This window comes from Sminthopsis crassicaudata, chromosome 4, assembly GCF_048593235.1.
Source record: "Sminthopsis crassicaudata isolate SCR6 chromosome 4, ASM4859323v1, whole genome shotgun sequence".
NCBI lineage: Eukaryota > Metazoa > Chordata > Mammalia > Dasyuromorphia > Dasyuridae > Sminthopsis > Sminthopsis crassicaudata.
The window spans coordinates 104,604,844-104,621,247 of NC_133620.1; the positions used below are offsets into that span (position 1 = coordinate 104,604,844).

At 34.6% G+C, this 16,404-nt stretch overlaps 1 protein-coding gene across 5 annotated transcripts in view; it reads left to right on the plus strand.

Annotated features, from left to right (window-relative positions):
* Positions 1–16,404, plus strand: part of CD46 (CD46 molecule) — a 48,313-nt gene that overhangs the window by 17,485 nt on the left and 14,424 nt on the right. For 4 of the 5 annotated variants that reach the window (XM_074309054.1, XM_074309055.1, XM_074309056.1 and 1 more), the window contains 5 exons: positions 74–159; positions 3,163–3,357; positions 8,948–9,130; positions 12,386–12,427; positions 14,394–14,441. In XM_074309054.1, coding sequence (XP_074165155.1) covers positions 74–159; positions 3,163–3,357; positions 8,948–9,130; positions 12,386–12,427; positions 14,394–14,441 — 554 coding nt within the window. Of the gene's footprint in view, positions 1–73; positions 160–3,162; positions 3,358–8,947; positions 9,131–12,385; positions 12,450–14,393; positions 14,442–16,404 lie in introns of all 5 variants that reach the window. The other variant, XM_074309058.1, reaches the window with a different exon arrangement.

The window sequence follows — 16,404 nt, forward strand, 5'->3', positions numbered from 1 at the left end:
TAAAAAGAGTGAGGTATCAGTCTGTTAGTTTATTCAAGTTGTATTGCCCTATAACATGTTCTCTTATTTTTAGTTACACTTTAATAGGTGATAATATTAGATTGTGTCAGGTTGCTGGAAACAAAGTTGTATGGACTGGTGATGTTCCAGTTTGCAAAGGTAATTAATGGATTTATACATTTAAAGAGTTTTTTTTTTTTTTTTGCATGTGTATTTGTGAATTAGGTAATGTCTGTCTTTCAATTTGTTATTCAAAATGTACATCGAAATTCATGTTCAAATTATTTTATTATTTGAAGATATTCATCTTCAAATGATCTTAACCTAGTATGATAATGCAATAAACGTCAATTTATAAATGTTTCTAACATTCATTTGTGAACTATAACAGTGTCCTAGGTTAGCTCATCAAAGCACATTCAGTCACCTATATGTCAAAAGTTTAAAGGAAAGAGAATATCTTTTCTTGGGGAAAAGATAAACCCAAAGCAAAAGTTAGAAATAGGACACTTTTCCTTTTTACATTATCTTATCTCCTAGTGTCCTTTATTCTGCTCAAAGATTCTGACATCCTGTATCCAATCCTACCTTCCAAAATACTTCCTACCCTTGAATTATATACATGTTCTTGCCTTTTCTTCAATCAGGCATCCTGTTCCTTTTATCTTGCTATCTTAGTTAGGATCAAAACAGTTGGAATTAATTCACACCGAATGTTCTAGTTCAATAATGTAAATATTTATTAAGGGCCAGCAATATAGAACACACTATGCTAAACACTAGAGATATAAAAAGAAAAAAACAATTTTGTCCTAAGAGGCCTTTGATAAGGATCAACATGTAAGAGGTATATGGGATATAACATTATATAACCTATATGATAAATTGAAGAGGGAGAGGACACTAACAATTAGAGGAATTAGGAAAAGCTCTCTGTTGTGAGAGAGTGGGAGGATAGCACTTCAATTTGATCTTGGAGGAAGCCTGAAGATTTTTGGAAATGAAGGTGTGTGTTCCAGGTGTACACAAAGGTATGAAGAGAAGTGGAATTCTGAGTTTAGCTGAAATCTAGAATTATGAAGGGAATAATTTTAAATAAGTTTGGAAATTTAGACTAGAACTGGACTGTGAAAAGTTTAAAGTGTAAAGCTTAAGAGTTTGTTTTATTTTGATCTTTCTAAAATAAGGGGCAATTGAAGCTTCTTTAACAAGGTAGGTACATGATCATTTACACTGTCATTTAGGAAGATTATTTTGACAGGGTAGATTATAGAGGAACTGGATGCAAGGTGATCAATTAGAAACATTATGTATAAAAAGTTGGAGAGACATAATTTCTGGGGAATCAATCATTTTATTAACAATGCTAGCATATTATTAATAAAAGAATGGTGTTTTGGCTATCTCTCTCAGACTAAAGACAAATCATGGAACCCACTCAATACTTATATGCCTTTGGAAGAGTGGATGTTCCTGATTGTGCAAATCAATTCTGGTTAACAATTAATGAGGAAGAATTAACCTATTGAAAGGTGGACCTCCAATAAAGGACTAGGAGATGTGATTTTGATCACATCATTTACTTCTTAATCACCCCCAGCCTTGGACTAATTTAATCAAAGAATTTATCCCCAGTCAAATCTGAGTAGAACACAGTGGACAGGAATTCATCTAGATAAGATGGTTTGCACCTCAAACAAGGAAATAGGACAAGGAAAAAGTCTGGATCTTCCCCATAATTGGCTAATAGTAATTTCTCTCAGAAGATTATAATAATAATCCAGGTCATATAATAAGAGGTCATAAGTATTTGAATTATGGAGGTTCTCATGTGAATGGAGAGAAAAGGATGGAAGTAGAATTAACTAAGTTGATGTAAGGGAAGAGTGAGAATAGAGCATTCAGGATGAAAAGCTGCAAGTTTGAATGATTGAAAAATAGTGGTGTCTTTAGCAGAAATAGTTAAGTTTAACAGAGAAGAGAAATGCTGATTGTTTATTAAGCCCTCTGAAGAGATTTATATTCAGAAAAGAAGTAGTGTCCTAACTACATTAAACTTCATTGGTGAAATTTCAGACCTTTTTTATTGTAGTGAAATGAAAAAAAGTTTAGAAAGATCTTTTTGAATCAGGAACAAGGATTCTAGCCAAGCTTTATTACTTTCAGTTTATTTCTGCTCCAAAAACAGTCTTTATTTATTAAGTAACCTGTTACATACAAAGTCAAAAGCACTGAAATCAAGAGAAAAACTTCCTTCTAGGATTTTACATTGTGTGCTTCATAGCACACAAAACCCAGAAAAGTAAATGTAAAATATTTAAGGAAGGAGAGGGCGAACTAACAACTCTGGAATCAGGAAAAGATTCCCAGAGGAGATAGCACCTGAACAGAACCGTAAGGGAATAGAAGGAATCTAAGAAGTAGGTGTGTATAGGGTAGAGGGGAGAAGGAGTGAAAAGAGCTAAGGAAGGGATTTCATGCACAGGGAGTAGACTGTACAAAAGTACGCTGAGATTGGGACAGCTGGTAAATGTGGACGAGGGTCTGGCCTAGATGATGGCCACAGGTGGGAGATGGTGGTTCCCATAACAAGAATAGGGAAGCTTCACAGCTCCTTCTCTTTCTCTGCTTCTAGAGCTACAAAGACTTGCCTCCCTTTTGCCCTCCTAAGACTGTATAGTTCTTCTTGGCAAGGATATTCCCTATACATAGCTATAGGTAAATGTGTCCTAATGCCCAACAAGCAAAACTCCAGGCCTTCCCTCCCACATGATTTTTCCAAAGTAAAATATAGCAAAAAAACTTCCTTAAGATAATATTCATAATGCTCCCAAATTAGGAACCTAGGTACAGGCGGTTTCCAGGGGCATGTAGAATTAATGCCATCTCTTTCTCTGCCTCTGCCGTGCAGATTTCAGTAATGATGATAAAAACCAGCTTGATGCCCTGGAGAAGCTATGGGCACAGAGCTGCCCTTGGCCTTCTCTTCCTCTCAACCTATTCCTTCACATAAGGGCTAAAAGCTTCATCCTAATTGGATCAGAACAATCTTAGATTGAGTTTGTTAAATGGTTAAGGTTTTTGTCACCTTGAGTGGAATATTTTTGGTTCAGCAAGTGAATAAAAGAAATAATTATATTTAATTTTTTTCTTTCCCATTAGTTAATACTTGCCCACCACCTCCAGATATCCAAAATGGAAAGCACAATCGTGCTGGCGAGGATTATTTCCCCTATCATGAGACAGTGACTTATCATTGTGATTCAAGTGTTCGAGATCGATTTTCACTTATTGGAAGTAACACCATTTTTTGTGAAAAAGATGGACAATGGAATACAGCGCCCCCTCAGTGTAAAGGTGATGGATTTCTTGGGGGGGGGGTGATTTATAAATAGTAAAAGACTACTTTGAAAATAATCCTATTGTGTTTATCAGTGTTTGAGTAGTAACAAAGCCTATGTCCCATGCTTCTTTTAAAATCTGCCTTTAACTATATTCAGTATGACAGGGTGTTTTAGAGTAAAAATTGATTCTATATCTGGAAATGTTATATAATCCAAGGATTGGAGATGATTTGTATAGTATGTGCTTTTTGGGTTTGTAACAAGATCACACATATTTGTAGATATATCATCAAGGTATTTGACTAGGATTTAATTTGAGAAAAAATCTGTACCAATATGTTCACATAAAAATTCACTGTTAATGTAAGAATATCATCTTTACAAATGGAATGAAAATTGTCACTGACAATCCTTACATGGTAGTTTTACATTTGTGTTACTTGTCATCATTTGAGTTGTGTGCTGATTCAACTTTATTTTTTTTAATAATAGTTTTTTATTTTTCCAAATACATGCAAAGATAGTTTTCAACATTCACCTTTACAAAACTTTGTGTTCTAAATTTTTCTCCCTCCCTCCCTCCACCTACAAAAATATTTATAGGACTTCTTTTTATGGTGACAAAGAATCGGAAATTGAACAGATGCCTGTCAATTGGGGAATAGCTGAATAAGTTGTGATGTATGATTATGATGGATTCCCTATTCAGCAAGCAACCCGATATAGGCTAAGCATGTGCAATTTTTCTAAACATATTTCCACATTTATTTTGCTGTTCAAGAAAAAATCAGATCAAAAAGGAAAAAAAATAAGCAAACATCATAAATTTAAAAATGTGAAAATACTATATTTTGATCCATATTCAGTCTCCATAGTTCCCCATCCAATTGCAAATGGCTCTTTCCATCACAAGTCTATTGGAATTGCCTTGAATTGCCTAATTTTGGAAAGTTCCGAGTCAATAACAATTGATCATCACATTATCTTGTTGCTGTGTACAGTGATCTCCTGGTTTTATTCACTTCACTTAGCATCTGTTCATATAGGTCTCTTCAGGCTTCTTCAGAGTCATCCTGCTGATTGTTTCTTATAGAGCACATGGGTCCTTTTCCCTGTTTTATGTTCTTTTTGGGAATACAGACCTAGTAGAGACACTATTGAATCAAAAGGAATGCACAGTTTGATAGCCCTTTGAGTATAGAGGAACATCCTTTTCTACAAATATTTTAAATTACTTTAAATATAACTAAAAAGCAGAATTAAAATAATAGTATTAACAAGTTCAGGTTGATGTTACATATAAAGAAAGCTTTTAATCAATAATAATATGAAGTTTCTAAGGGAAACAAAATCCAATATGCCTTTGAATTCCCCTCACCTTTTAAAATTGTTATAAGGCATAGTTTTCATCTGATTTGGGATTTTTCCCCAGACAGTTTAAATAGATAGTTCTTTGCTTACCTTCCCTGAATCCTTACATTAAAGACATGTCCCATTTGGACTTATCCATAACTCTTAATCTTCAGAAAGGCATAATATCAAAAACTCTGATAGGTTTTAAAAGCGTAAACTTATTGATATTTTAGTTTCAGCAGGACTTGTTAAAATTATTTTGTGTCTAGGAGTTATTCCACCTTTCCTCAGACAGATGCTTTTTTAGAAAGCATAGTTACATTAATATGTGTTTTCAAATAGTTTTTTTAAAAAGACATATCATTTTTCTGTCATGAAGTTGTGAATTGAAGTGTTCTAATTCTGAAGAGCAGTTTGGAACTATGACTAAAGGACTCTAAAATGGCATAACTCTGACCCTGCAATACCACTAATTAAGCTCATATGCCAGGGAGTTCAAAGAAAAATGATACATGTGTACAAAGGTATTTATAGCAGCTTTTTTTTGTTGTTGTGACAAAGAATCGGAAATTGAGCAGATGCCTGTCAATTGGGGAATAGCTAAATAAGTTGTGATGTATGATTATGATGGTATTGTGCTATAAGGTTTGAAGAGCAGGATCATTTCAGAAAAACCTGGGAACATATATGTGAACTAATAAAAAGTGAAGTGAGCAGAATCAAGAGACCATTGTACAGAGTAATAGCAATATTATACAATAATTATCTGTGAATGATTTACTATTCTGAAAAAAATAGTAATCTAAGATACTAAAGCATTTGTGAAGGAAAATGCTGTTCCCTCCAGAGAGAGAACTCATGAAGTCTGAGTGCAGATTGAAGCTTAATTTTTTCACTTTAAATTTCTTTTCTTTTCTCTTTATTTTTCTTTCTGTCGTCACCTTTACAACATGGCTGACATGAAATCATGTTTTGCATAATTTCACTTGTATGATTGATACTACATTTCTTGCCTTGGGGAACAGATAGGGGGAGAATATTTGGACCTCAAAATAAAAAAAAATCAATGCTAAAAATAATAAATTTACCTTCAAAATAAACAAAAAAAACAACCACCCTATTTCCCTCACCAGAAATAAAAGCAGAAAATTAGCAAGCTTGAGTTCTCACTGTAGGTTGATCTATAGTTTTATTTCTTCCCTTCCCAAACTTGCATAACATTTATCATGAGAGTTTAGGGGTAAGATGGAATAGACTCTTGAGTGAGCAGACTAAGTTAGAGGATTGGTTAATGTCTCCTCTCATATGATATACCAAAATCAACATTGTTATATCAGGGTAAGTGAGGTATTTGAAAGATGAGTACAGCCAGCCCAGGTTTTTTTTTTTTTTTTGTTTGTTTGTTTGTTTGTTTGTTTTTTAATGTTAGCAACAGCAGCAAGATACAATGTATCATTTGTACTAGGGTGGAAACCTTGTTCGTCTTAGACTGCTAGCCTTTTGCCCAGTCTTTCTAGTCCCTGTAGTCCTCATATCAGCCCTATTGACTGGGAAATACTTCCTCTTGTCCCAATAAGTCAAGACTTAGGAACATTATAGTAATTAGAATTGAGATTTTTATTGAACTTACATGTAAATTAATATTTAAGTCTTTACCTTTCAGTTTGCTATCAGGTAATTATTTTGGAAACTATATAGCATGATACAAAATTGAATCTATTTCACAGGATTGCTCCATATACCTAATAAAAAAATCACACTTCTCCCAAAACTCCTATACTTTGTAGTTGAGAAGATAATATACATCATCCTCCTCATTTGTATGGAACTAAATTCATTTGGTTCAATTTGCTTCTAAGAAGCATTAAAATATAGTATAGAGGTAATTAGTTATCTAATCTCTAAAAAACTTTTCAAAAAGTAGTTTTCCAATGCATCTTCATTCCTGGGTTCTAAAATTTAGAGCTAGATAAAAACTTAATATTATATGGTTTAGCTCTTAGTTTTTTGGGGTTTTTTTTAAAGGTTAAATGTAAATTTTTTCAAAACCTATTTCCTTATTTGTCATGTCGAGCAAGAAAATTCAGATCAAAAGGGGAAAAAATGAGAGGAAAAAAGCAACAAGCAAACAAATAACAAAAAATAGCCCATACTTTTTATAAATAAGAAAACAGAGTAAGAAATGCTAATCAAATTCTTAATTCATTGGTCCTTTTTATTATATCCTTAGCAGTGAAGGAATACATAGGAGATTACTTGTAGAATCTCACAAATGAGGTACATGTTCTCTATCCCCAGGCAGCCTGACATAGAAGAAAAAAAAAAAAAACCCTTGATTTGAACCTAGAAAAGACTGGATCTGAATCCTGGATGACCCTGAGCAAGGTTCTTTTCTGGTTCCTCATCTGTAAAGGCTTTAGTTGCTCTTCAAGTTCTTTTCTGGCTGGAAATCCTCTGATTCTGATATTTCCTTAGAATTTAGGCTATTCCTATGTTTTATATGACCCATGTGCTTCCATCTCAGAAAATTTATTTTCATTTGACCTTTATTATTATATTTTTCTATTTGAAAAGAAATCTATTAAATTTTTCCTTTTCTTTTTGCTAAGTGCCTTTTGCGGATAACCTTCTTCAGTCTCCTATAGAAGACTTTACCTTTTACAAGATGCCTTTGATTCAAGATCTTTCAAAAGTCAATTTATATTTCCTTTCACAGGCCAATTCATCTTAACACAATATATAAAGAACTTAAAGTTTAAAAACATTCAATGATTTCATTCCAAAATTTTATTCTTTTAATTAGAAGTAGGGATTTATCATAAGTACTATAAATGCTTTCATTGATTCATCAACTCACCATGAAAAAATATATTTTGTGAGCCAAATTCAACTTGGTAGATATTTATTTAACACTTAATTCAATAGGGCTAGTCCCAGAAGCTAAGCATCAGAGGAAATAAAAAGATAAATGAATAGGAAGAGTTACCTATAAGATGGGGTTTGCCCATTCTAATCAAACCACCAAAGAATTATTTTATAGATCTAGAAAAAATAATAGGATTCATCTGAAGAACAAAGGGTCAAGAATATCAAGGGAATCCTTTTGAAAAGAGGAAGGCATCAGGGTTGCACCAGATTTCAAATTATAATGCAAAGCAGTAATTACCAAAAGAATCTGATACTGGATAAAAAATAGACATGCAATATATGTTAGTAAACAACCATAGTTATCTACTATTTGATAAACCCCAAGATCCAAGCTATTTGGCCAAAACTGCTGGGAAAATTTGAAGCAGTCCTGCAAAAACTAGGCATAGACCAGCATGTTATATTTTATACCAAGAGAAGTTTAAAGTAACACATGATTTAGAGATAAAAAGTAAGATAAATTACTTTCAGCTTCATGGATAAGGGAAGAATTAATGACCAAACAAAATAGGATCATGGAAAGCAAAATAGATATCTTTGTTTACATTAAAAGGTTTTTTTGCACAAATAAAACCAAGCATCAGAAACTGGGAAGGGAGAGGAAAGGGGAGGAGGAAATTGCAGTAAGTTTCTCTGATAAAAGTTTCATTTTTCAGCTGTATAAGGAACTAAGCTAAATTTATAAAAATAAGAGCCATTTCCCAATTGATAAATGATCAAAAGATATAAACAGGCAAGTTTCAAAAGAAGAAATCAGAGTTAATAGTTATTTGAAAAAAATGCTCTAAATCACTACTGATTAAAGAAATGCAAATGAAAGTAACTCTGAGATACTATGCAGCCATCAGATTGGCTAACATGACAGAAAAGAAATGACATACTGGAGTGGATATGGAAAACTAGAATTTGTGATGTAAAATGCTATCCACCTCCTGAAAGAGATCTCATGAACTCTGAGTACAGACTGAAGCATATATTCTTTCACTTTATTTTTTTGCCTTTTTTTCCCTCTTACAACATAATTAATATGGAAATATGTTTTGTATCTCTTTACCTGTGTAACTGAATTTGTATATCTGGGAGGGAGGGAGAGATTTCAGAAGTGAAAATTTTTTTTAAATATTTTTTTAAAGACGTCATTTGCCCCTGAATGTAATGTATCTGGAATCAGATTTTGCAGATTTTTTTTTTTTTTAATTGTTGGGAATTGTTTATTTCCCACTTTTTCTGTCCTTGAGATATCATCATACACACCAACTACTGATCTACTCCTACTTCTTCAGTGCAGTCTTTTCAAAAACTTCTTAAATTTTCTTTTGCAGAAGTCAGATGTGAAACTCCACAAGTTGACAATGCAGTCCCAATATCTGGATTTAGACGCTCTTATTCTTATAGGGACACAATTATTTTTGAATGTAAAGAAGGTTATACCTTGCTGAGTAATAACAAAATTACCTGTGAAGCTGATAATAATTGGAGCCCTGCACTTCCAGTTTGTTATAAAGGTACAAAAATCAGTCTTTTACTTTTTTCACTTTGCTACGTCTAACATGAGTAACAATACTAGAATGACTTTAAAGAAATCATTGCTTGTCACATTTCCAACTCATACTTATTTTCTGTGACATAATATTTGCCAATATATCCTGCTTTAATTGTTATTTTTCAAGGCTTACTTCTATTGTTGCTTATTATTTGAGGACTCTTGGTCATTTTCCTAGTTTTAGTGTTCATCTTCACCCCTTTCCCCAGAATAAGACTTTCTACTTCAGTTTGTATTTATATTTTTTGTATTGGTGTATGGAAGCAGATGTTTCATATACAGTTCATACTTGGATCTATACTTTTCTGGATTTCGGGCCAGATATCTGTCAGTGATTTCTTTGTCCCTGAAACCCTATTTTTTGTACCCTCGTACCCACTCACCTTATTCCTATCCACATTCCTTACTCCATCTATTACTCCAATGTCCCACCGAAGAGCTACCCACTTCTTCCACTCAGCTATTGGAACACAGGCAGCTCTATAGGGATAAATTTTGCTTTCATCTTAAACCTTTTTCTTTCCCAGTTCTTCCATCTTCTTTCATTTTACTGAGAACTGGTGACCCAGCTAATCTGTCTGCCCTTTCCAGCGCTGGTTGTACTTTAACTGTCACCCTCCATCTCACTTGGTGTGGTTGGGGATTTGAGATTTCCCTCGCTCCCTGTGGCCTCTTATATTCCATACCTTTATTTACCACCATCATTCAGGAGCCTTGCCACTCCACACCTGCTCCCTAATTAAGATTCTGATAGCTGTTTTATACCTGCTTCTCAAACATTCTTCTTCTATGCTCACTGAGTGAAGAGCCTGGCTTTTTAATCTTTCCACTCCCCAGCTTCTGCCCTCACAACTGGGGACTTGCACTTACCTTAATACTCCCTCCAACACCCTCCCCTCTGCTTTCTTTGGGTTTTTTCTATCACCTGATTCTCTGTCCCCACCTCAGAGACAATCATAGCCTTGATCTTGTCTTCTGTTGCATTCCCGTTTGTGTTCGAAAACGCCTTCTCTGAATCCAGTCAACTGCCATCCGATCTTTCTGTCTTCTCTCAGCTCTAGACTTTGTTCTTGGTGCATACCATGGCCTTCTGCCAGGATGTTACCCAGGCGTTTTCTTCACTTGTCTCCAGTGCCAGTTATTAATGAACTCCTGCAATGCTGTCCTTCTACTGCTTCAGTGTCCCATTTCCCTCTTTCTAGTCTTTCTCTGTCAAACTTCAGTCTTGGATTAGTTGTACCATTCATTGTTTTTTGCTCTTTTTCGCGGTCCTCAGTGAAGCTGCAAATAATCTCAAAATCATGCTAAATGGGTCTATTACAAATTTATATTATGTTATCCCAACTGAACCTCATTACTATAAAGAATTCTTTTTATAACTCACTAATCAATTCATCATCCCACTCACCACAGCAGCTTTTTCCATCCCTCCTCAAAACACCAATTACTTTCCTTTCCTTCACTCTTTAAGCTGAGACCTTTGCCTCTTATGTCACTGACAAAAACATTGGCAGCACTTGCTGGGAGCTCCCTTTTGTTCCTTCTTCATCTTGTATCACTCAAATGTCCAACTGCTGCTGTCTCCTTCACTCCCATCTTCTTGCTAAGACTAGCCCCTCTACCTGCCGAGATAATCCCATTCCGTCTCTTTTTGGGGAGTGATCTGTTATCCCAGTTCACTCAGTCATCTCTAACCTTGCCTCTCTAGTAGTCATTTCCTGTGTCTTTAAACCTTTTCATGTCTCCTCCCTCTCCACGGTCCTTTATTTGATTTGGTTGTCCTTGCTGGTGGTCCAGGATCTTGCCTCCCCTTTGTGGTTAATCTGCCCGAGAAGGCTGGAGCAGCTTTAGTGCTTCCACAGCCTTCATTCTCACTCTCTCCTCTCTTTGTAGCTTCACTAATGGTCTCATCACTCAGTCAAAACCACTTTCTCCAAAGTCTCTAGGGACTTCTTCACTGCCAAATCTCAGTCCTTGCCTCAATGTCTCTTTAAGATTCTTTACTCTGTGGATTATCCTCTTCTCCTTGGTCTTTTCCTATCTCTGGGTTTTCACAAAACCAGTCTCTCCTGTCTTTCTTCCTTTCTGTCTAACCACTCCTCCTTCTTCTTTGCTGTATCTTCACTCAGGTCATGCCCAGTAACTGGAGGTTTCTCAAATGGGTCCTCTTCTTCATTGGGTTCTCTATCTCATAAGTTCTCATGGATTCATTTCTACCTTTTCTGATGATTCCTATTTTCAGCTGCCTGATGGCCTTTTTGAAATGGCTATGTCCCATAGATATGGGATATGTTTTAACACTGTGTCTTAAAACTACACTCACCTTTCCTCCCCAAATGTCCCTCCTTTCTGACTTTCCCGTCATTGTCACAGACACATCCCCCAGTTCACTAGGCTTACAACTGAGATGCTACCCTTGACTCCTCACTTCTCTCTTATTCCCTCATTTCTAATGTTAGGAAGTTCTGTTTGTTATATCTTCAAAACCTGTGTTTCCTCTGATACTGACACTACCCATGCTACTTTGAGTAGCTTGCCTCATCTCTCTGCACTCTAATGAATCCTCCAATCAATTGTCAAATTGGTCTTCCTAAAATACAGGTGTAACATGGCTCTCCCCCTCCTCCATTCATGTAACTCTGATGACTCTCTGTGGCCTACAGGGTCTGATATTAAGTCCTTTGTTGTTCAAAACCTTTAATAACCAGAACCTCTTCTATTTTTCCAGTTTTCTTAAATGCACTCCCCTTCTCCCTTGTATTCTCTGTAATCCAGTGACACTAAACTCCTTGCTGTTCTTTGAACAGATACTAGATATTCCCATCTCCCAGCTATAGGCATTTTTTACTGAATGTTTCCCATACTTAGCTGTCTTTGTCTCCTAGCCTCCCTGGCTTCTGTAAAGACTGAGTCAAAATTCTTTTTATAAGACTTTCTAAGGAGCAGCTGGATGACAGTGGATGGAGCACTTGACTGTGCCCCATTTGAGTGTGAACAAGGTCTTTTTTTTTTTTCGTCTTTCTTTATATTCCCATCTCTTAACACAGTTCCTGTCTTGTAGCACACTCTTAATATATAGTTGTTGACTAACAATAAAGAAAAATTATAGGAATTTTTATTTTAGGAAATGAAAAGACAAAATCGTAACTTTATACCAATAAGAACAGTGGTTCTTAAACTTTTTGACATAATCTATTTTTCTTTTTTGAATTTCTAGAAATTCCTCCCACTAAAGAACCACCTGCCTCAAGTCATCCAGGTTTAGTATTTCTTTATTTAATGTATATTGTTAAAAATCTTACAATACTTTGGGTCATCATTCATTCATCATCTTCACCAAACCCAAAAATTAGATGATGATACAAATGATAAGATGTTCAGTGAAAAGGGAAGGGGAAAAGACTAAAGTTCAATTCTTCCCCCATGTCTATTTCTAGTGATATTTAACGATTCTTGCTGACTTATCTTCAGTAAGGTGACATGGCAATTTTTTTTAATAGAATTCATCATAGGGTTTTTCATTTTTTTTTAGAGTTCAGTCCATTTATTGTGTTCTGAACTGTTGAAGATTCTTTGAGCTTGGGAACTGTTCTCATATGACCAGTGTGGTATTCCTAGCATTCATCTGATACTTTGCTGATCCTGTTCAGAACCTCACTATACTCTGCTGTTGCTGGGACAATGAATGGAGATAGCAGTCCACCTCTACAAATGGCATCTAAGATTTCATTACTCATAAAATCATAGTTAGAAAGAGCCTTGGAGGCTATTTAGTTCAATCCCCTCATTCTGAGGATGAGGAAAATGAGATCCAAGAAAGGTAGAATCACTCAAGTAATACGGATTAAATTCTCATTGAAGTACAAAAGTTTTACAAAATCTTATTGAGTAAATATAGAAGTTTTTCAGATTTTTTTTTTTTTTAGGGACTAGATATTACTCAATAAAATGCTTAGATAGAGTTTATAAGTCATGTAAGCACTATCCCATTTCTTATATTCATTTATCCTCTGCCTCAAGTTTTCAAGAAGAAATATCCATTGTTTCTCACCTCTTTCCGATTATTTGTTTATTTATTTTTTTTGCTGAGGCAATTGAGATTAAGTGACTTGCCCAGGGTCACACAGCAGGAAGTGTTAAGTATCTTAGACCAGATTTGAACTCGGGTCCTCCTGACTTCAGGGTTGGTTCTCTATCCACTGCACTACCTAGCTGCCCTGAGATGAATTTCTTATGAAGGCCTTTGATTTGCAGGTAGAGTAGAAAGCATATGGTAATTGACAAAGTGGGGTAAAGAATGTTTTCTAGAAGTAAATACAGAAGGACTCCAATTCTAATTAAGCCTTCTAGTTTCTGTCCAAGGGTAAATGTTGTTCTGACTATAGCACTTGGAGTGTTATTTTGAAAATCAAATGTGATAACATATCAGTATTTTGAAAACCTTAAAATATTTATGTAAATGTTAGTTTCTATCAACAGTGATAAAAATGTGACTGGAAATTTTTTCTCTGGAAGAAAGGCCTATAAAATATTTAGGCTAGGAATTATTTTATATACTGCTAAATACTGTAATTAAAAGACTCTTTGGTCTAGTATTCCCATATAAGATATGGTTGTAGATTTTGGAAATTTATGTGGGATATAATATAAAAAGCTAGCCTGCATTTTATAAGAATTAATTTTATTTGTTGACTATCACTTTTACTCACTGGCAATGCATACTTTCGTGTTCATTGTAAATAAATGTTTATTAATGTATTTCACTCTATGAAATAACCAAATGCATATTTAATTTTATTTTTGCAGTTTTTCCAATATCTTTTTTTTTTTCTGAAGCAATTGGGGTTGACTTGTGCAGGGTCACACAGCTAGGAAGTGTTACGTGTCTGAGACCATATTTGAACTCAGGTCCTTCTGACTTCAGCATTGGTGCTGTATCTACTGCGCCACCTAGCTGACCCCATTTTTGCAATTTTTCGTAAGAGTTGAAGCAAAAATACTTATATGGGTTTGTAAAGTTTTCATGGTAATAAGTAGAGTTTTAAAATTATTAAATAGAAAAGAATAGCAATTGGTTAATAATAAAGTTCATTAGATAGTTTCTAGAGATTAAAAGTACAAAACTTTAGTATTATACAGATAAAGCTAAAGCAATATTTTCTAAATGGTTTTTGTTTTTGTTTTTTAAATTAAATCTGCCCTCGGTGTGTGTGTGTCTTTTTTAGGAACTGCTATTACTTCCAAAACAGAACCACCTGTCTCCAGTCAACCAGGTTGAGTAATTCAGCATTTAGCATTTTTATGTAGATTTTAATTGTTTATGATGCTATTCACCCCCTTTCTTTTAGATATTCATTCTGATACTATACTATCAGTAAGGAGGGAAGTAGAAAAGGGTGTATACTCCTTCCGTGACTTTCCTCAGTGGTTCAGTGGCTCTTTCTGACTGTTCCTTGATGAAGCTTTGTTGTTCCAGGGCTTTCCATTTTTCAGAGCACATGTAGTTTGATTTAATAAAAATATATACTATGAGCAAAGTTCTGTACTAAGTTAGAACAGTTCTGAAGTGAACAGGGAAGTTCCCCATCCCATGTTTTAAGTGAACTTCATAATAGACAACAGTCTATTTTTAAATAAATTTCTTAAAAAAAAAAATGCTGATATCTGTTGTCTTTACATCACTCACCCACATTTCCCAATGTATCCCTTCCAGAGAGAAGTCCTCTATAACAGTAAATTTAAAAGGGGGGGGAATAATTAAGCAAAATTAATACCTGCTGCTCCAAATGTTCTATCTTTGATCCTATTTTGTTCCCTTAATTACCCAAACAAAACAAAAAACCTATAAGAGAGTGAAAACAAAAGATGTTCAATTGAGGAATGACTAGACTTTGAATGGAGTAAATTATTATTGATTATTGATCATGAATAAATGATAAAAGGGACATTTGCAGAGAAATCTGAGACTAGTATGAACTGATGCAGAGCCAATAGAATCAGTACATTTTATACAACCACAATATTGTAAAGAAAAATAATCTAAAACTCTGATTAGTATAACAAACTATGACTTCAGAATAATTCTTCTAGCCATTTCTTATCAAGAGAAGTGATAGACTCAAGTTATAGATAAAAACATACATTTTTTTAAAATGTTCGGTGAGTGGATCACTTTTTGCTTTACTATGATTGTTACAAGTTGGGTTTTCTTCCTGTCCTTGGAGGGGATGTATATTTTTTTAAACATTTTTTAAAATTAAAGCTTTTTATTTTCAAAATGTATGCATGGATAATTTTTCAACACTGACCCTTACAAAATCTTGTGTTCCAAATCCCCCCCCCCATTTCCCAACCCTCTTCCCTAGATGGCAAGGATTCCAATATATGTTAAACATTAAAATGTTAAATCCAATATATGTATACATATCTATATAATTTTTTGCCACACCAAAAAAAAAAAAAAAATCAGATCACAAAGGGAAAAAATGAGAAAAAAGCAAAATGCAAACAAAAAAAGTGAGAATGTTATGTTAAGATCCACACTCAGTTCCCACAGTTCTCTCTGGTGCTCTCTTCATCACAAGACTATTGGAACTAGCCTCAATCACCTCAATGTTGAAAAGAGCCACAGAATTGATCATTGTATAATCTTCTTGTTGCTGTGTACAATGTTCTCTTGGTTCTGCTCATTTCACTTAGCATCAGTTCACATAAGTCTCTCCAGATCTCTCTAAAATCATCCTGCTGATCGTTTCTTACAGAACAATAATATTCCATAGCATTCATATACCATAACTTATTCAGCCATTCTTTAATTGATGGGCATCCATTCAGTTTCTAGTTTCTTGCCACTACAAAGAGAGTTGCCACAAACATTTTTGCACATGTGGGTCCCTTTCCCTCCTTTAAGATCTCTTTGGGATATAAGCCCAGTAGAAACAATGATGGATCAAAGGGTGGTATCCACAGTTTGATAGCCCTTTTGGCATAGTTCCAAATTGCTCTCCAGAATGATTAGATCAGTTCACAACTCCACCAACAGTGTGTTAGTATCCCAGTTTTCCCACATCCCCATCTGGAGAGGATTTAGATGGGAAAGATTTGATTGTGTTGAAAAAAGGGGAAAAAAAGTCATTGCTGTTTTTTTTGTTTGTTTTTTTTAATTCACAGAGAATTGTTTAGTATTATTAATTACATTCTTTACAAGCACTCCTTAAAGTAATAATTGTATTTGTG